Source organism: Phoxinus phoxinus, assembly GCF_949152265.1.
Source record: "Phoxinus phoxinus genome assembly, chromosome: 1".
In the NCBI taxonomy this organism is placed as follows: Eukaryota; Metazoa; Chordata; class Actinopteri; order Cypriniformes; family Leuciscidae; genus Phoxinus; species Phoxinus phoxinus.
In genome coordinates this window covers 471,681-492,264 of record NC_136876.1, presented here as the reverse complement: position 1 = coordinate 492,264, position 20,584 = coordinate 471,681, and the positions used below count along the sequence as shown (strand labels likewise).

At 40.1% G+C, this 20,584-nt stretch overlaps 2 protein-coding genes across 3 annotated transcripts in view; both read left to right on the top strand.

Moving 5' to 3' along the window:
* The window catches only part of LOC307005991 (uncharacterized protein), a 34,800-nt gene extending 30,293 nt beyond the window's left edge, over positions 1–4,507 (top strand). Inside the window, exon 4 of the mRNA XM_079626577.1 lies at positions 971–4,507. Coding sequence (XP_079482703.1) covers positions 971–2,568 — 1,598 coding nt within the window. The 3' untranslated portion in view covers positions 2,569–4,507. The remainder of the gene's footprint in view (positions 1–970) is intronic.
* On the top strand, positions 1,370–20,324 carry LOC307005982 (uncharacterized protein; the record flags this gene model as incomplete). Of its 2 annotated transcripts, XR_013799370.1 has the most annotated exons (3): positions 1,370–4,641; positions 19,067–19,294; positions 19,801–20,324. XR_013799370.1 is itself a non-coding variant. In XM_079626560.1 (2 exons), the coding sequence occupies 2 exons, from the start codon at positions 2,840–2,842 to the stop codon at positions 19,071–19,073; spliced, it is 1,809 nt and encodes a 602-aa protein (XP_079482686.1). In that variant the 3' UTR covers positions 19,074–20,324. The 2 variants fall into 2 exon arrangements, 1 of the variants encoding a protein (XP_079482686.1); XM_079626560.1 differs by having other exon boundaries at positions 2,840–4,641; positions 19,067–20,324.
* Between the last annotated feature and the right edge of the window lie 260 nt (positions 20,325–20,584).

Below are 20,584 nucleotides of genomic sequence, written 5' to 3'. Positions count from 1 at the left end.
TTTTTGAAGTTGCCTGAATCAGATTGGCCTGTGAAAACTGCCAGAGGGATCAACCCCTCTGTTGCTGAGGAGATTTTGGAGGAAGGCGTTCTCGGCACTGGTTACAGCAGGAGCCCAGCCCAGGAAATGGTCAGGCCCAACCAGTGTTGCACTTGTGCGCCTTGTGGACCCCCGAAGGTTCAGTTCACTAGCACGGTTATGCTGGAGCATCGCATGGTTGAGACAAGCAGTAGAAATCTGGCTAGGCAACCGCCAGGCCCCAGTTCGGTCAATGTGGGAGGCAAGACCATACCTGTCTGTGGAAAAAAGAGCAACAGCTTTCAAAGATCTAGCTCTTGAAGCTCAAGATGGTGTTGAGTTCCAGGACACAACCCTGAATCGCCTGGTTGTTCAGAATGAGGAAAAGATGGGACTCTTGCTCTGCGGAGGGAGAATCAAACGCTGGAATGAGGATAGAGTTACTGTACCGCTAATCCCATGCCAGTCGTGGCTCGCAACCCTTCTGGCCAGGGAGGCACATGAAGAAAATCATTAAGGTGTTGCTTCTACCCTTCTACGGACAAGAAGGAAAGCCTGGATCAGGCAGGGATGAAGAACAGTTAAGAAGGTGTTGAACAACTGTGTCACCTGCAGAAAGCAAAGCAAGTAATATGTAGGAAAGGTAGGAAAAGTGTATGTGTGAACGGCCATTAATAATTAAGTTTTTAGTCAAATAAATTTCATTCTCAAAGTTGGTGTCAAAATATGGCAGTATTGTATATTTTGCTGTTAATGAGATACATTTACCTCATTCATGGAAAGTTTCAAGGACATATAATCAATTTATAAAAAGGCATCAAGTTATCATATTTAATAGCAGTTGTCTACTTTCTACCATTACATCAGGGCTCACTTTCATGTCCTTTCACTTTATATTTCTCTTTGAATTATTTTGATGTACTGAACATTAAATGTATTTATTTTTTTTCAGACCTGATGGAAGTGGAGGAGAGAGAAGAACTGAGAGAAGTGAAGGAGGAGAGAGAAGAACTGAGTGAAGTGAAGGAGGAGAGTGAAGAACTGAGAGAAGTGGAGGAGGAGAGAGAAGAACTGAGTGAAGTGAAGGAGGAGAGAGAAGAACTGAGTGAAGTGAAGGAGGAGAGAGAAGAACTGAGTGAAGTGAAGGAGGAGAGAGAAGAACTGAGTGAAGTGAAGGAGGAGAGAGAAGAACTGAGTGAAGTGAAGGAGGAGAGAGAAGAACTGAGTGAAGTAAAGGAGGAGAGTGAAGAACTGAGTGAAGTGAAGGAGGAGAGTGAAGAACTGAGAGAAGTGAAGGAGGAAAGAGAAGAACTGAGTGAAGTGAAGGAGGAGAGAGAAGAACTGAGTGAAGTGAAGGAGGAGAGTGAAGAACTGAGTGAAGTGAAGGAGGAGAGAGAAGAACTGAGAGAAGTGAAGGAGGAGAGTGAAGAACTGAGTGAAGTGAATGAGGAGAGAGAAGAACTGAGTGAAGTGAAGGAGGAGAGTGAAGAACTGAGTGAAGTGAAGGAGGAGAGTGAAGAACTGAGTGAAGTGAAGGAGGAGAGAGAAGAACTGAGTGAAGTGAAGGAGGAGAGAGAAGAACTGAGTGAAGTGAAGGAGGAGAGTGAAGAACTGAGTGAAGTGAAGGAGAGCGAAGAACTGAGTGAAGTGAATGAGGAGAGTGAAGTGAAGAACGAGGAGAGAGAAGAACTGAGTGAAGTGAATGAGGAGAGTGAAGTGAAGAACGAGGAGAGAGAAGAACTGAGTGAAGTGAATGAGGAGAGTGAAGAACTGAACAAAACATTACCTAGTGCATCAGAGCTGAAGACACACCTGACAGTACATACAAAGGAGAAGCCGTATTCATGTTCTGTGTGTGGAAAGAGTTTTTTACTGTTGCCACATTTACACGTACATCAGAAAACTCACACTGGTGTGAGAGAGTACATGTGCTTTGAGTGTGAGAAGACTTTCATTTCAGCGAACAGTTTAAAACTGCACCAGAGAATTCACACTGGAGAAAAACCTTACAAGTGTTCACACTGTGACAAGAGATTCAGTCGATCAGCAAATCTGAAAAGACATGAGAGGACCCACACTGGAGAGAAACCTTACAAGTGTTCACACTGTGACAAGAGATTCAGTCTGTCATCATCTCTGAAAATGCATGAGATGATCCACACTGGAGAGAAGCCGTTTAAGTGTGATCAATGTGACAAGAGATTCAGTCGATCAGCAAATCTGAAAAGACATGAGAGGATCCACACTGGAGAGAAACCTTACAAGTGTTCACACTGTGACAAGAGATTCAGTAAGTCATCATCTCTGAAAACACATGAGAGGATCCACACTGGAGAGAAGCCGCCCACGTGTGATCAGTGTGGGAAGATTTTTTCTTTTAAAAGTGACCTGATGAAACACATGGGAGTTCACACTGGAGAGAAGCCGTTTAAGTGTGATCAATGTGACAAGAGATTCAGTCGATCTGAACATCTGAAAAAACACACAAGGATCCACACTGGAGAAAAACCTTACAAGTGTTCACACTGTGACAAGAGATTCAGTCTGTGATCATCTCTGAAAACACACGAGAGGATCCACACTGGAGAGAAGTTGCCCACGTGTGATCAGTGTGGGAATATTTTTTCTTTTAAAAGTGACCTGAAGCGACACATGAGAGTTCACACTGGAGAGAATCCATCTGTATGCCATCAATGTGGAAACAATTTCACATACAAACATGCTCTTGATGTTCACATGAGGATCCACATTGGAGAGAAGCCGTTTAAGTGTTCACACTGTGACGAGATTCAGTCAGTCATCATCTCTGAAAACACACGAGATGATTCACAATGGAGAAAAACCTTACAAGTGTTCACACTGTGACAAGAGATTCAGTCAGCCATCAAATCTGAAAACACATGAGATGATCCACACTGGAGAAAAACCTTACAAGTGTTCACACTGTGACAAGAGATTCAGTCTGTCTGAAAATCTGAAAACACATGAGAGGATCCACACTGGAGAAAAACCTTACAAGTGTTCACACTGTGACAAGAGATTCAATCTGTCAGTAAATCTGAAAACGCATGAGAGGATCCACACTGGAGAAAAACCTTACAAGTGTTCACACTGTGACAAGAGATTCAATCTGTCAGTAAATCTGAAAACGCATGAGAGGATCCACACTGGAGAAAAACCTTACAAGTGTTCACACTGCGACAAGAGATTCAGTCAGCCGTCATCTCTGAAAACACATAAGATGGTCCACACTGGAGAAAAACCTTACAAGTGTTCACACTGTGACAAGAGATTCAGTGAGTCATCATCTCTGAAAACACATGAGATGATCCACACTGGAGAAAAACCTTACAAGTGTTCACACTGCGACAAGAGATTCAGTCTGTCTGAAAATCTGAAAACGCATGAGAGGATCCACACTGGAGAAAAACCTTACAAGTGTTCACACTGTGACAAGAGATTCAGTCAGCCGTCATCTCTGAAAACACATAAGAGGATCCACACTGGAGAAAAGCCTTACAAGTGTTCACACTGTGACAAGAGATTCAGTGAGTCATCATCTCTGAAAACACATGAGAGGATCCACACTGGAGAGAAACCTTACAAGTGTTCACACTGCGACAAGAGATTCCGTCTGTCAGTAAATCTGAAAACGCATGAGAGGACCCACACTGGAGAAAAACCTTACAAGTGTTCACACTGCGACAAGAGATTCAGTCAGCCGTCATCTCTGAAAAGACATGAGATGATCCACACTGGAGAAAAACTTTACAAGTGTTCACACTGCGACAAGAGATTCAGTCTGTCTGAAAATCTGAAAACACATGAGAGGATCCACACTGGAGAAAAACCTTACAAGTGTTCACACTGCGACAAGAGATTCAGTGAGTCATCATCTCTGAAAAGACATGAGATGGTCCACACTGGAGAAAAACCTTACAAGTGTTCACACTGCGACAAGAGATTCAGTCTGTCAGTAAATCTGAAAACACATGAGAGGATCCACACTGGAGAAAAACCTTACAAGTGTTCACACTGTGACAAGAGATTCAGTCAGCCATCATCTCTGAAAACGCATGAGATGATCCACACTGGAGAAAAACCTTACAAGTGTTCACACTGTGACAAGAGATTCAGTCAGCCATCACATCTGAGATCACATGAGAGGATCCACACTGGAGAAAAACCTTACAAGTGTTCACACTGTGACAAGAGATTCAGTCTGTCTGAAAATCTGAAAACACATGAGAGGATCCACACTGGAGAAAAACCTTACAAGTGTTCACACTGCAACAAGAGATTCAATCAGCCATCATCTCTGAAAACGCATGAGATGATCCACACTGGAGAAAAACCTTACAAGTGTTCACACTGCAACAAGAAATTCAGTCTGTCTGAAAATCGGAAAAAACATGAGAAGATCCACACTGGAGAAAAACCTTACAAGTGTTCACACTGCGACAAGAAATTCAGTCTGTCTGAAAATCGGAAAAAACATGAGAGGATCCACAGCAGAGAGAAGCCGCCCATGTGTGATCAGTGCGGAAAGAGATTCTCTTTTAAAAGTCACCTGAAGAAACACATGAAGATCCATGCAGTGGAGAAACACAGTCTGAGATCACGGTAAGTCAAGTCATCTTCATTTATATAGCGCTTTTTTACAATGTAGATTGTTTCAAAGTAGGGATGTTAACCGATGACTGTTTGACCGATGGTTGACCGTATCAACATTAACCGATCAAAGTTGTCTGTAGTCGGTTAAAAAAAGAAAGTGTTCTCTAAATTAGTCTATTATAGACAGTGGACTAAACGCTACTACAGTTAGCATCTCATTCCAAGATCTTTTTGTGTGAAGTGAACAAATCACACACAATTTTTCATAACTCGCCTGTTTGTACTTAATAAACCAATAAAAACATTTGGCGAGAGGTCACAGCGTTTGGGTTCGCGCGCTCACAAGGTTTGCGAAAAGTAAAGGCTACAGTCTAACACACTCGAGGTTAGAGCCAGCGCAGACGACAGGAGGAAGCGTGCAGAGAAAAGTAGTGTGTGGGACCATTTCACCAACAAGAATGACACAGATGTAAGTTGCAACTTGTGTGTGATACAGCGCTTAAATATGGAAATACATCTACATTTCAGTGGTAACAGTCATCATCTTTCTTTATTATTGTTAGCACTACCTCAAACTAAAGCGGTTCGGAGCTGTCATTTTCTTAAATGAGCCGTGGCAATGTTTCAAATGAGCTTCTAACGCTAGACAAACGCCTTTATTTTCAACGCGATCACCTTGTACCCAAACCATTTCGAAACTAAGGAGCCATTTATCCTCCGATTACATACAAGCTCCTCTGTGTGTGTGTGAGCGTGAGGCAGAGCGGCGGAGAGATGCGACAGAGTTGCGAAATTGCAGATGTGGCTCGAAATGGCTGTTATTTCAAATAGCGTAGCATATTTTAAACTAATCGGTTAACCGGTTTCAACCCCGTAATGAGGCTCGGTGGTCGGTCAAGAAATGTTTTAGTTTTCGCCATCCCTATTTTAAAGCGGCTTTGATAAACGGATAATTTAAGGTAACAAAGATTGTTTTGGCTTTATAGCGGTTCTTGAATAAAGATATTTTCCAGCTAAAGGTAGTTTTGATTGATTCACTTACGTCGCAACGATCATTAGCTATTAAATTAGGGGCCGCTAAGACGACACCGTTCTCTCTACACAGACTTTAAACGTGAACCTGTGGGAAACACTTATGGCGCTCACGTGCACATTAAGAATTAATTCTAAAGTTATGCGCATTTGAATATATGTGCGCAGGTTTGTAATTCCCTACAAACCATGCCTATTCACACTACTTGTCTGGCCTTAAACATTTTAGACAGAATTTTATCACTTCGGGGTAGATATGCGAAACCGAAATTATCCCGACAACGCTTTATCTGTAGAGTGGTAAAGGGATCCTCCATAGGGAGAGGCTAGTTGGCACTTCAGCACTGCGTTGTCATCGGGTCCAAGCGAAGGTCCTTCATCAGATCCGGAGTGTGTGTGTGTGTCCAGGTGCAGATCCTTTGTCAGATCTGGATACGGCCTGGATCCGGCGGACAGTGGTAAACCTCGGGATAAACAAAGACACTAAAATTGGCGTAGACGCCATTCTTCTTATGATGTAACGAGTACATCAGGATTTAAGGGAAGTGTTCCCAGTTCCGGCTGACCTAATCTATGCAGCCTAATATTGAGTTATAGAAGTCTATAACGTGTTATGTGTATGCTAGGCTGAAGAGATGTGTCTTAAATCTAGCTTTGAACTGACAGATTGTGTCTGCTTCCCGGATAATGGTAGGAAGACTGTTCCAAAGTTTTGGTGCTAAATAGGAAAAGGATCTACCGCAAGCAGTCGATTTTGATATTCTAGGTATTATTAACTGGTCGGAATTTTGAGATCGCAATAGACGTGAAGGACTATAATGCGTTAAGAGCTCGCTCAAGTACTGCGGAGCTAAACCATTTAGTGCTTTGTAAGTAATCAGCAATATTTTAAAATACGATGTTTAATAGGGAGCCAATGCAGTGTTGACAGAACAGGGCTAATATGGTCATACTTCCTGGTTCTGGTAAGAACTCGAGCTGCTGCGTTTTGAACTAGCTGTAGTTTGTTTGTTAAGCGTGCAGGGCAACCACCCAGTAGAGAATTACAATAATCTAGCCTTGAGGTCATGAACACATTAACTAATGGTTCTGCATTTGTCATTGAGAGCATATGACGTAATTTAGATATATTTTTCAGATGGAAAAATGCGGTTTTACAGATACTAGACACGTGACTTTCAAATGAAAGATTGGTATCAAAGAGCACACCCAGGTTCCTAACCGACAACGAAGACTTAACAGAGCAGCCATCAAGTGTTAGACAGTACTCTAGGTTATTACGTGTGGAAGTTTTTTGTACAATAATTAGAATCTCTGTTTTTTCTGAATGTAGTAGTAGGAAATTACTAGTCATCCAGTTTTTTATATCCGCTATGCATTCCGTTAATTTTGTGAATTGGTAGGTTTCGTTAGGTTTTGAAGAAATATACAGCTGAGTATCGTCGGCATAACAGTGAAAGCTAATTCCATGTTTCCTAATGATATCTCCTAATGGTAGCATGTACAGAGTGAACAGCAGCGGTCCTAGTACTGAGCCTTGTGGTACGCCATACTGAACTTGTGATCGATAAGACATCTCTTCATTTACTGCTACAAACTGATAACGGTCAGATAAGTATGATTTAAACCATGCTAGTGCAATTCCACTAATGCCAACATAATGTTTGAGTCTATTTAAAAGGATGTTGTGGTCAATGGTGTCAAATGCAGCACTAAGATCAAGTAACACTAATAAAGAGTGTTACGGCCATTTATCTAACTTGGCTCGTTTAAATCACATATAAGACAAGGACCGAACATACTAGTAATCACAGACGATTGAGTGGTTTTCTGACGTTAATTACGCCATAAGTTTTAATCCAGTCCATAACAGACAAAGGAGAGAGCAACACATTATAAACAATAAACAAATAAACAGCACAGGTAGGGAAACAGAAAGAAACATAAACCCTTAACTAAGCCTATCGTAGCAGGAAAGATCTTACCTAACTCCCGACAGAAACAACAAACAGGTGAATCTTCCGGGCCACTGCTTCTCTACGCTATAATCTAAATAAATAACAAAAAGTGAACTAAGAAATATAACCTCTACCTGGCTGTAAATAATAAAGTAAACTCATCACAATCATCGAAGTCTTCAGCATGGAGACGCGACACGAGACGATGAGCGTTCTCGCCATCAGGCGAACCACCCCAGCTGACAACAATCAGGAACGGAGGCGAAGAATGAGGAGCAAGAGAAGCGGAGAGAGACCACGCCCTCAACACCAGGCCGGCTTAAGTGCAGGAATTCCCATGACGTCACTCACTCCGCAAATCAGGGAAAACCCCTTAACTCCACCTACAAACTCAAATAACAACATTATTAATACACTCAGCAGTTCAATATAGATCCACGTAACAAAGAGATACAACCACGATCGGATGATAAGAGTAAATCATTTGTGACTCTAACGAGAGCTGTCTCGGTACTATGGTACCGTTAAATCCGGACTAAAAATCCTCGCAGATATCATTTCTTTCTAGTAAAGAACACCGTTGTGAGGATACTGCTTTTTCTAATATCTTTGACAGAAAAGGCAGATTCAAGATCGGCCTGTAATTGACTAGTTTTGTAGGATCAAGTTGCGTTTTTTAACAAGCGGTTTAATCATAGCTAGCTTAAAGGTTTTTGGTACGTATCCCAGAGACAAAGATGAATTAATGATATTAAGAAGAGGATCTATGACATCTGGACGCATCTCTTTCAGCAGCTTAGTCGGTATAGGGTGTAACATACACGTTGTCGATTTAGATTAATTAACGAGTTTAGAAAATTCTTCCTCTCCTATAGCAATGAATGAATAAATTTTTCCTCAGGGAGACTACAATGCACGTCCTGATGCGATACTGTAGTAGACGGTTGCATAGTTATACTTTTCTCCCTGATATTATCAATCTTATAAGTGAAGAAGTAGGGCTGGACCCGAATATTTGAATATTCGTTCGGTGGGTTGATTTTTCGATTTGACATTTGAATATTCGTGCTTTTTTTTTTTTTTTTTTTTTTGCACACCTGGCATCTCCCCCTCGAAATGGTTCTCATTCATGCTTGAATATGTTTTACACTATAAAATCTGGTGAAATATAATAGGCCTACTTAACATATAACTTCGTTATAGCTACTTAAATATATTTGCTGCTTCTTGGACTACTAAAGTAGAGTAGAGTAGCCTTTATTGTCATTGCACTATGAAAGTACAACGAAATTTAGGGTGCTCCCACGGAGTCACCTTTGCACCACACATAAAAATAAATAAAAAACACATGAATACATAAAATCTAATAATCTAATAAAAAGTTAAAATCTTAAAGTGTCTGTAGTTATTACAAAAAGTACAGGTAGGGGGAGGTGGGCTGATTGTCTGCTCTTCAGGGTGGTATGGGGTGATTGGATGTGGGGCCTTATATGTGTGAGTGTCCATGGATGTTGGCAGCTCGTATAGCCCAGGGGGAAAAGCTGTTCGTCAGCCTACTGGTGTGGGATTTGGTTGACCTGTAGCGTCTCCCCGAAGGCAACAGATCAAACAGAGGGTAGGCAGGGTGTGAGGGGTCTCTTGTGATGGCCTTTGTTCTCCTGAGGCAACAGGATGTGGAGATGTTTTCCAGGCTGGGCAGAGGGCAGCCAATGATCTTTTGGGCAGTGTCAATGACCCTCTGCACCGCCTTCCTGTCCTCAGCTGTGGAGCCTGCGTACCACATACTTAAGCAGTGTGTTAGTACGCTCACCACAGCGGAGTGATAGAAAGCCAGCAGCAGCTTCGTGTCCAAATTGTTCTTCCTGAGGACACGAAGGAAGTGTAGCCGCTGCTGAGCCTTCTTAACCAGGGCCCTGATGTTATATGTCCAGGAATGGTCAGCAGAGATGTGGGTGCCCAGAAACCTGAAGGTGGTGACAATTTCCACCCGATCTCCATTTATGAGGAGGGGGGTATAGTCCTGTCTGTGCTTCCTGAAATCCAAAATCAGTTATTTTGTTTTAAGGGTATTTAGGGTCAGGTTATTATCTGAGCACCATCGCGACAGATCCTTCACCTCTGCCCTGTACGCTGTCTCGTCCCCGTCGCAAATACATCCAACCACTGTGGTGTCGTCCGCATGTTTTATAATGTGGTTGGTTGGGTGGGTTGCAGAGCAGTCGTAGGTGTACAGGGCGTACAGCAGAGGGCTCAGAACGCAGCCTTGAGGGGAACCAGTGCTGAGTGTAAGTGTGGAGGAGTGATGGGGGGCCAAGTCTCACGGATTGTGGGCGGCTCGACAAAGTTTTTAATCCAGATGCAGGTGGGGAGGGGGTATCTGTAGCTGTATTTTTACAGTTTACTGTAAAGAATGTCCGGAATGATTGTATTAAACGCTGAGCTGTAGTCCACGAAGAGTATCCTCGCATAACTCTTCTTGTTTTCCAGGTGGCTCAGTGCTCTGTGGAGTTTGCCCTATAGGCAAACTGGTGAGGGTTGAAGGAGGGAGGGAGGCAGTCTCTGATGTGCTGGGAGACTGATCGCTCCAGGCACTTCATGATTACAGATAGGGCTGTGCGCAGAGATGTATGAAGTACTAGAAGCCCGGACTTGAGTAAAAGTACAAGTGCTCAATCAAAAAAGTGACTTGAGTAGAAGTTGAAGTGCTCTTTAAGCACCACACTTAACCCTCTGGGGACCAAAAACGCGCCGGCGCGTTTTGCTCGTTTTTTTTTACATAGCAGCAAAATAGAAATAAAATACCAATTATTTTTGGTCATACAGACTTAAGAAATATGAAAACATAAGCTGTTAAATGTCTACTTTTTTATGTGTCCACTTACAATCGAAATAAAACATTGTGCTTTTGTAAAATAAAGAAAGTATACAGGGAGTGCTTTCTGCCTCTCCGTTGCCGTGAACTTTTTTTCTAATGCACGTCTGTAAACTTAAGCAAAACTCAGCGAATACTATTCACCCAGGCATGAGCAATATATCTCTATAATCATTTAAGTGTGTAGTTTTAAATTATCTAATTCAAAACTAAAACAAATATTCTCTGTTTATGTAATCTATATAAAAAGAGCGAGTTCTCATGTCAGCTCATTATACCTCCTTATCTTTTAATGTGACCACGCCCACGCAGAGCGCGCGCTATTCAAACGCAAATGATCTGAGGCAATACATGCAAACCGGCCACATCAGCTCGATAAAACACACCAAGTTTAATCAGATGAATGTACTGTGTGTCATCTTGCGAGGCTGTGAGGAATAATCCTGGGAAACTTACCTCAGAAGTGCTGGTTTCACTTCGAGGAGCAATGGATCCAGTTGAGGATAAGTAGGCTAGTAAGTTTTTTTATTCTTATATGCTTTGTTGTAATCGCGATATGGAATAGTGTCTGTAAACCACAAAAAGACTGTTTAAATATGAATCGCGTTTGTGTGTGTGTGATGAATGAACGGCATACTGTATATGCACGCTGTTGCTAACGTTACTAGTTGTGGATAGACTATAAAGTTTTTACTGTAAAATAGACATCAAATAAGCTTTTGTTAGCCAGTTTCTGCTCATATGTTAAATATATAGTATGTTTTGTCAAAAATAAACTCATAAACTATAGATGTTATAGTGTTTGTTCCAATGTAACGTTAGGCTATATCAAACTAATGAATCCTTAACTTTGAAATATGTATGATACTTTAAAGGGGGGGTACAATGGTGTTTCATGTATTCAGAGTTGTTTACAGTGTTAAAGAGATGGATTCTCATGCTAATAATGGCCAAAGTTTGAAAAGTTATTTTGAACGAATAACAGAGAATTTCTGTGCTGAAAATCATACTTCCGGGTTGCAACACGTTTCGGCTGTTTTTTTTCTATCGTAGATCTAATGACGTAGACCAGAGTGAAACTCCTTATATGAGCATTGCTCTCGGAAAAGCGCGTTCACGCACACGTCGACCAGAAGAGAGAAAGACCCAAGACCGCGCTCATCGACGCGCTACTACCGGAAATCATCATCAGCAGCGCTAAATAGGAATGGTTGATGTCAAGAATGTCTCCAAAAAAGTGTGTTTTGGGATGTGAGGGAAAGTTTACCTTGTTCAGCTTCCCAAAGAACCCAGTGTTACTGGAACAGTGGATGCAGTTTGTATTTCCGGGACAGCAAAGGAGTTCGGCAAGTGCGGTTTTGTGTTCTGGTCATTTCAGTGACGAATGTTTTATTAACAAGGTCGTCGCTGGATTTGCAAACCGGTTGCAATTAAAACCTGGCGAGGTCCCAGTGATAAAACACCCCATTCATGTAAGTACAACGGTATCACGCGCTCCCGCTTGACTCTATAGCTCCGCCCACGCCCAGAATCAAGGACCTCGGCTTTTTCCGGATAGAATTGGAAAGCTGTATTTTTATTTTATAAATATGATGAAACTAAAGACTTTTTGGAGATATGAAGGACGCACTATTACTCTATAGGTACTCAAGATTAACATGAGATTGACTGAATTGACCTTCTCATTAAATTATTTATTGTTTTTTATTAGTGACACATTTGGGCAAAGGATGTATTCCAAAACTTTCTGAAAATACAGTATGATAATTAACTGCACAATTACTAGAAATGTTTACCTTGGATATTATACAATTTGCATGTATAAAAAAAATTGTGAAAAAAAAAAAATCTAAATCTAAGTTTCCAAATCTAACTTTGAACTTAGAATGGCTCATATAGCCTATTTGAACAGGATTGGTTTGTATATATGACTATACTAAAAATGTGCTTTTGACTTTCATTTATATTTGGATTTTATATATATATATATATATATATATATATATATATATATATATACTAAAGACTTTATATATATATACTATATATATATATATATATATATATATATATATATATATATACTAAAGACTGCACCGCTTTCTCCTTTCCACAAGCACTTTCCCGTTGCGTCTGTCGTTGCTATGCAACCATGAACAGCGCGCCTGGAATTTGCACGCGCAAAGAACGCGCTGTGTGAACGGCTCTTTCCTCCTTTCTTGTCAACAAGTGGATTCAGAGAAACCGCATTAGCAGCGCTGCCGGTCGCCATGTCTCAGTGTGTTTATGAAGAGGACGCAACTGTGCACCGTTCGGACAGCGCGTCAAGAACCGGATTAATCCGATACTTCGGTACCACCGGTACTTAAGAAAAGCTGGTACCGTAACCATTTAATTTTTTTAGTACCGAAATGGTACCGAAGTACCGGGTCTTTTGACAACACTACCCAGAGGGTTAAGTGCATTTGCCAGAAGGTCGAAAGTGTGAGAGCCTCTTAATCTTTTACAGGCCAGCGCCACTGAGCACCTTTTTAAACTTTCGGGGTCCAGCCAGTGAGCCGCGACCCCAATGAAACTACGCCGCCTGGCTGACCAGCAGTCAGTGGTTGTTGCGATGTGGTCAACAGTTTTCATGGCCTCAATAACCTTGATCTTCATCTGTTTGGCAGCATCATCAATCATAGATGCAAGTGTGATTCTTGTCATCATTTTGCTATTTGGCACCAGGTCTAACACAAGTTCGCGGAAAGCTTCTTGCTCTACAATGTTGAAAGGCTGAAGTCCTCGGACAACATACTTCATGATTGCCTTGTTGATGGATCTCTGGGGCATCGTGGTCCAGCTACCCATTAATGTGGGCTGCTTGATGGAGCTTGAGGGAATCGTAGTCTTCTTCTTTCACTTTGCAGATGTGAGTACCTCGTATCTACTCAAGTGAACGTCATGCTTGCTCTGAAAAGAGACAAAAATATATAAAGTTTTACCTTCACAGAATTATACCATGAGCAACATTATACCCAGGTGAGTGTAGTAACTGCTGTGACACTATTGATAGAAGCAAGATTAATTTAATTAAAGTCAGTTATTATCCACCATAATTCTATATAAAAAAAACTTAAGCAAGCAACCCCATAACCAAAGAGCCTTAATTGCTGCTGCTCTAGTACACTCTACCATTACTTGCAAAACCCAGTAGACCTAACTTGATACAACCAACCATGCATCATGGGAAACGGGAGTGCGCGAAGACCACTTGAGATGCTTTGTTTGTTGTCAGCACTTTGGTTTCATTTCCAAAACGTTTATTTTGACTAATAGTCTAATTTTCTACCATATACAATTTAATAAAATTAACAGCTAGCTAACAACAACTTGCTTTTCTTTTTCTTTTCCGCCTCACTCCAGTCTAAACTAGGCTATATTATTTTAATTCTACACATTGTCATATAAATAACCTGAAAATACTGTAGCGCTAGTTCATTAAGGTTAAATTTTGCTAACCACTCTTACTAAAAATAATGGGATAAGCACACTTATATTCTCATTTTAAGAGCTGTTGAGTAAATTATTTGTTTGTAACACTTTACGATATGGTTTGATTTGTTAGCATTACATTAGTTAATGTATTAGGCTAATAACTAACATGAACTAACCATGAGATCAATACATTTATTACTTTATTTATTAATCTTTGTTAATCTTAGTTAATAAAAATACAGCTGTTCATTGTTTGTTCATGCTACTTCACAATGCATTAACCATGTTAACAAATAGAGAGCAAGACAGTGTTGTTTCAAGACAGTGTTGTTTCATTCTATTCTACATCACTCACCGATGTAGAATAAGGCGCTTTGGCGGGACAAAAATTTGCCGCAAAAAAATGTCAATGCAAGAAAAACCCCTGCATTAGTTATGTCAGTGTCAATCAATACCATTACCCTATAAAACACCACTATAAAATGGGCATGTGATTAAGCAGCACGAAAGAAGACATGCTCTAGTCTTTGATTTATATTTGGCAACAGTAGGCTGTGTCGTAAAATAAGAGAAAGTTGACATTAGTTATGATAGTCAGCTAGTTTAGTTGATGTTAAGTGAACACCGCAGCTGTCATGAACCGCGGGTAGCTAGTTAGCTAGGGCTTATTGATAGCTCAAGCTGGTGTGATTTGTGATTCTATTTGTAACTTACCTTGATATGTTTCTTCAAATTCGACTGAATTTTTGAAGGCCATTATTTCGCAATCTTTCGGGAGGCAGAGTAAGCACTTCATTCTATACGAATTGTCTTTCACTCCGACAAATGAAAACATGGACTCCAAGTAGGGCCAGGGGTGGTCTCCTTCCTCAGCCTCACACTCGAAGAAGTTGAAGATGGAGTTGGTTCTTCCATCTTCCCAGCAGAGTGAAAGGCAGAACGGGAGCACTCGCGGTCTTCTTGATCGCTTGATTCAATGATGAGCCAGCTTCATCAAACCTGGTGACAGCGCCATCTACCGCTGGCAGTGATAATGCGGGTTTGGAATGATTCGTAACATTTTAACGAGTAACGATGAAGTACATAAAAAACTTATCGAAGTAAAAGTATTAAACTCATCGAAAATATGTAGGCCTACTGAAGTAAAAGTGGAAGTTGGAGAAAAAAAATAATACTCAAGTAGAGTACAGATACAGCCTTTTAGTACTTAACCCTCTGGGGACCAAAAACGCGCCGGCGCGTTTTGCTCGTGTTTTTTTTTTAGCAATGCAAAATAAACTCAAAATGCTCTGTTCATTTTGATCTTTCATTTTCGTGTTATACATCAATCGATCCTGTTCAGTTTCTATTTTTTTTCTGTATACTCAGAATAAAAATAAAGTGTTTTGCTTTTTGCCAAATAAAGAAAAATTAACATGATGCGAGTTCTGCACTCTCTCTGTCAATGAACGTTAGAAAATGATCTGTAACTCCGCGAAAATGCAGTCAAACAGGCAAACATACCCACGGGCATAAAGCTTGAGATCGCATCTTTCAATTGAAGTAATTTATATAAAAAACAAATATTCTCAGCTTCTGTAATCTGTATGAAAAGAGAGCGATTCCAGTCGAGCTCATTACGAGCTCATTGACTTTAATTCGTTCACGCCTACTGACGGAGCGCGCTATTCACAAGATAATGTGTTAAGCCATCTATGCAAAACAGGGAAACGCCCCCAAGCAAATGCTTTAAGTTTCATCATTCAGTCACCTGCGCGTTGGGAAGATGGCACGACACAATAATATTCTTCAACCTTTTTAAAAGGAATGTAGCTTCATCCCTACCTACGCCTGCAACTCAGAGTGCGCTTAGCAACACATTCAGAAATCAGAAAGAGTAAGTACATATTTACCCACTATTATTACAGATATTTTACAGATATATTCACAAATTAACATGCAAAACATGTTGATTTTACTGGTTATCTAAGGCCAAATTAGAACCTGGAATTGATATTTTTCCCGCAGTGCTGAATGAGAAGAGCCATTCATATTATTAATAAACTATTGTTTTCTAAGTCGGCAAAAAATATCTCCATCTCCGCTGTTAAGCAGATGCGCTTTTAGAGAGAAATGCTCCTTTCATACGCATTTCATAATCAGAATGTATTAGCTTTCGATTCGAATTTGTTCGTTTTAAAGTGGACATTTCAAGCTTTAGCCTACATATGATATATTTAGTTTCAGTTCTCGCGCTCCAGTTCACGGAGATCATGAAAGCGCGCCTGATTGTTTTATTTTATTTTATTTTACAAAAGCACAACGTTTTCTTGTTATTGTGAGTTTACACAAATAAAAGTAGTTGCGAATAATGTATTATTATTTTCTGTATGACCAGAAATGATAAGAGTATTTTAAGTTGTTTCCACTGTTGATAGGAAAATGCAAGTGTTCGCGTCCGCGGCTCCGTGCCATGCAGTGCGAGCGCTCCACACTCCACACAAACCCTTGGATATGCCTCAAAATCTTGTGTTTATTTGTGATAATCTCAGCCCTGTATTATTATTGTCTAACCCGTATTATGAATGACATTTGACAAATTGCTTTGTTCCTTTTTTGGATAAAAGCGTCTCTAAATATGTAGCCTAATAAATGTTATAATAATGATGATAATTATTATTATTATTTGCATACACGGACCCCAAACACACCGCGTCTTATAAGTCAGGTGACTGTAAATGCGCAAAAACTGTTTCCATTGCAGTTTTGCGAAATATTCCTTTTTGCACAGTTGGTCTCAAGATCTGTGTGCTTTGCAAAGGACAGCTTGGTAAAAGGCAGGATACACCACAAAAATAGTTTTCGCAATTGCATTTATAATTTTAATAATAATAAGTTTAATTATATATATAAGGGAATTTAATTTATTTTATTTAAACTGTTCGTTAATTGAAATGTGTGATGTTGTTATTGAAATTATTATTATTATTGCTACCGTGTTCTTTATTTAGGCTATTACAGTTTGTTCATTTATTTTTCGTTTTTATTTATTTAAATTTCAATAATTTTTTTTTTTATTTTTAAATAATTGATTTTTATTTAAATCTATCCTACATAGTCAGTAAGAAAAATATTATAAGACTACCTTATTAAAAATATTGCTTAAGTTAACAGACCTGTGTGTGTGTGTGTGTGTGTGTGTGTTTTATATCACTAGTGCTGTGTGTGTTCTCTGAGCATATAAGCCCTGCCCGCGTGAGGCGCGCCACTTCCCGCTCACACTGTTCTGTAGTTTATTAAAAGTTTATTCATTCTGAACGTGTCGCATCTCGCCTGTCTATCTATATTGCACCAAATACGACACTGCACTCGTTTGTGAAGTCGTTTGGATGAACGGTTCTCAAAATAATCAAATTGCAAACGGACAGACAAACATATACGGATTCTTGCATTTATTAGAGAGAAGAATATGTTCAGCCCCCTCTCTCCGAAGCTTCGAATATTCATGTTCATTACTACCGAAGCTTTGAATATTCATGTTCATTACTACCGAAGCTTCGAATATTCATGTTCATTACTACCGAAGCTTCGAATATTCATGTTCATTACTACCGAAGCTTCGAATATTCATGTTCATTACTACCGAAGCTTCGAATATTCATGTTCATTACTACCGAAGCTTCGAATATTCATGTTCATTACTACCGAAGCTTCGAATATTCATGTTCATTACTACCGAAGCTTCGAATATTCATGTTCATTACTACCGAAGCTTCGAATATTCATGTTCATTACTACCGAAGCTTCGAATATTCATGTTCATTACTACCGAAGCTTCGAATATTCATGTTCATTACTACCGAAGCTTCGAATATTCATGTTCATTACTACCGAAGCTTCGAATATTCATGTTTATTACTACCGAAGCTTCGAATATTCATGTTCATTACTACCGAAGCTTCGAATATTCATGTTCATTACTACCGAAGCTTTGAATATTCATGTTCATTACTACCGAAGCTTTGAATATTCATGTTCATTACTACCGAAGCTTGAATATTCATGTTCATTACTACCGAAGCTTTGAATATTCATGTTCATTACTACCGAAGCTTAAAAAATGGTATTCGGACCAGCCCTAAGAAGTTCATAAAGTCATTACTGCTGTGTTGCTTGGAAACTTCTGGGCTTGAAGCTTTCTTTTTCGTTAGTTTAGCCACTGTTTCAAATAAATACCTAGGATTATGTTTATTTTCTTCTAATAGGGTTGAAAAATAAGCAGATCTAGCAGCTTTTAAAGCCTCTCTGTAAGCAATCGAGCTCTCTTTCCATGAAACCCGAAACACCTCTAGTTTTGTTTTCTTCCAGTTGCGCTCCATTTTTCTGGCTGCTCTCTTAAGGGCCTGAGTGTGTGTGTGTGTGTGTGTGTGTGTGAGTGTGCTCGTTGTGCCACGGCGTTGGACTATGTTCTTTAATCTTCTTTAAGCGCAGCGGAGCAACTGTGTCTAAAGTGCTGGAAAAGAGAGAGTTAAAAGACTGCTAGTAGCCTGTCCACTTTTAAATCATTGCTGAAGACTCATTAGTTTGAAGTAGCTTTGGCACAGGGGAGCCGCCTTGATGAATGTTGTATTCTATGTGTACCTTTATTCTTAGTATTGTGTTCTTTCATTGTTTTTATTGTATCAGTCTGTGACTAATTTTTTGTGTATTCTTACTGTGAAGTACTTTGGTGGGCCCTGGCCTTGGAAATGTGCTATATAAATAAATGTGACATTGACATTAAATGTTCTATTAACATTAAGAAAACTGGACATTTTTATCATTCCCATAACCAAACCAAATTTCTCTAAGTTTTCCTTCTACCGCATCTGAGAACAAAAATGTGTTAGCTGGGTATCCATCCATTGAGTTTATTATTATTATTATTACTGCAAGTGACAATGTTTTTTTCAGTTCATGATCAATTATCGTTTAGCTGCAACTTCTACAATACAACGCAACAATTTTTGAGTTCTGAGCTTCATTTCTTATTAACATTAAGAAAACTGGACATTGTAACTTTCCCATAACCAAACCAAACTTATCTAAGTTTTCCTTCTACCGCTGTGATTTCCAGGTGCTGAAGATGAACAAGATGACCAGGAGTGAGGATTGCTCTGATCGGGAAGACAGGAAATGGGAAGAGTGCCACAGGAAACAGTATTCTGGGAAGAGATGAGTGTGTGAGGGAATTAAGACTAGATGCAGTCAGGACCGTGTGTGAAAAGAGAGTTGGTGAAGTTGATCAGTCACTGTTGTTGATGCTCCAGGTCTCTTTGACACGACACTGACCAATGATCAAGCAGTGAAATAAATATTGAGATGTGTTTGGATGTTGTCACCTGGACCTCATGTGTTCACCATTGTGTTGAGTTTGGCCAGATTTACAGCAGAGGAGATGGACACAGTAGATCTGATGAAGAAGAAGATCTGTTGTGGTCTAAACGTTGCATTGGGGGAAAAAAAAAGTGTGTGTGTGTGTTGAGTTTGGGAAGTCCGCTCATCTGCTGTGTGCCAACAACGGTTAGTCGGCCTGCCAGTTTATGCTTGTGAGGGTTCCTGGAACATATTATATCATTCTGGTGTTGACTTTTTACCTGTGTGTAACTAAAAGATATCGTGAACGCAGGCATTTACTTCATTTTCTGTTGGTCATTAAAATGTATTGTATAACTTCTTATTAGCTCTGTTCAGTTGATCATGGTTATCTGGGAAATGCCTTTTTATTGTGTATATATTTCTCCAGTTTCTGGTCAGAGAGGACGCTCAGGGAAGTGTGTGTTGTTGATTTTCATCTGTGTTTTTGTGCAGCTCCATTAAACCGTAGTTAGCTTCTTTTCTGTTATTATTTTACTCTCTCCTGAAGAGTTATTCCCATCTCTTGTTAACCTTTTTGATATATGAAGGAAATAAATCCTTTTACTTTTCCCTAAAGTTGTGTTGTGTTTTCACTCTGAGGCTGAAGTGTGTTCTGCACATATTTGTACATCTCTACGTTATCATACTTTCCTTTGGTACCTCTCCTCCCGACCCCTAGACTGGGAGAGGAACGCGTCACGGATCGCTCTGAGACTTTAGGAAGATCCAAGCGCAGCTTCACTGGAAAATACAGACTCGGAGTCATATGCCAGACAAAGAGTCAAAACACTCCAAACAATCCACAGTAAAAACACAAGAGACGAGAGAGACTCAGACGTGCAGTGGGACAACATCTAAACCTGGCTGAGAAATGACAGAGAGAACATGGTGTACATAGGCTGAGTCAAACAATAATGACACACAGGTGAAAGCAATAATTCATGAAGAGGATTATGGGACTGAAGTTCATGGCTGAGGGGCGACGGTCAGTAGGACTACGGTTCATGTGCTCCATCGCGAGCTTAAGAGAAATAAGTGGATTTTGTGTGTATACACCTCTAGTCCAAAGATGAATCTGCTTTCCACGTCGAAGAGGACATGAATCTGCGAACAAACACTCAGTCAGGAAGGTTAACGACAGATTCACTCAGTAAAGTGTTGTATTTGACGAGTCTGGTGGGTCGCTTAACCCCTTATATTGGCCATTACATATTTAAAACCGTAATATCCTATACTA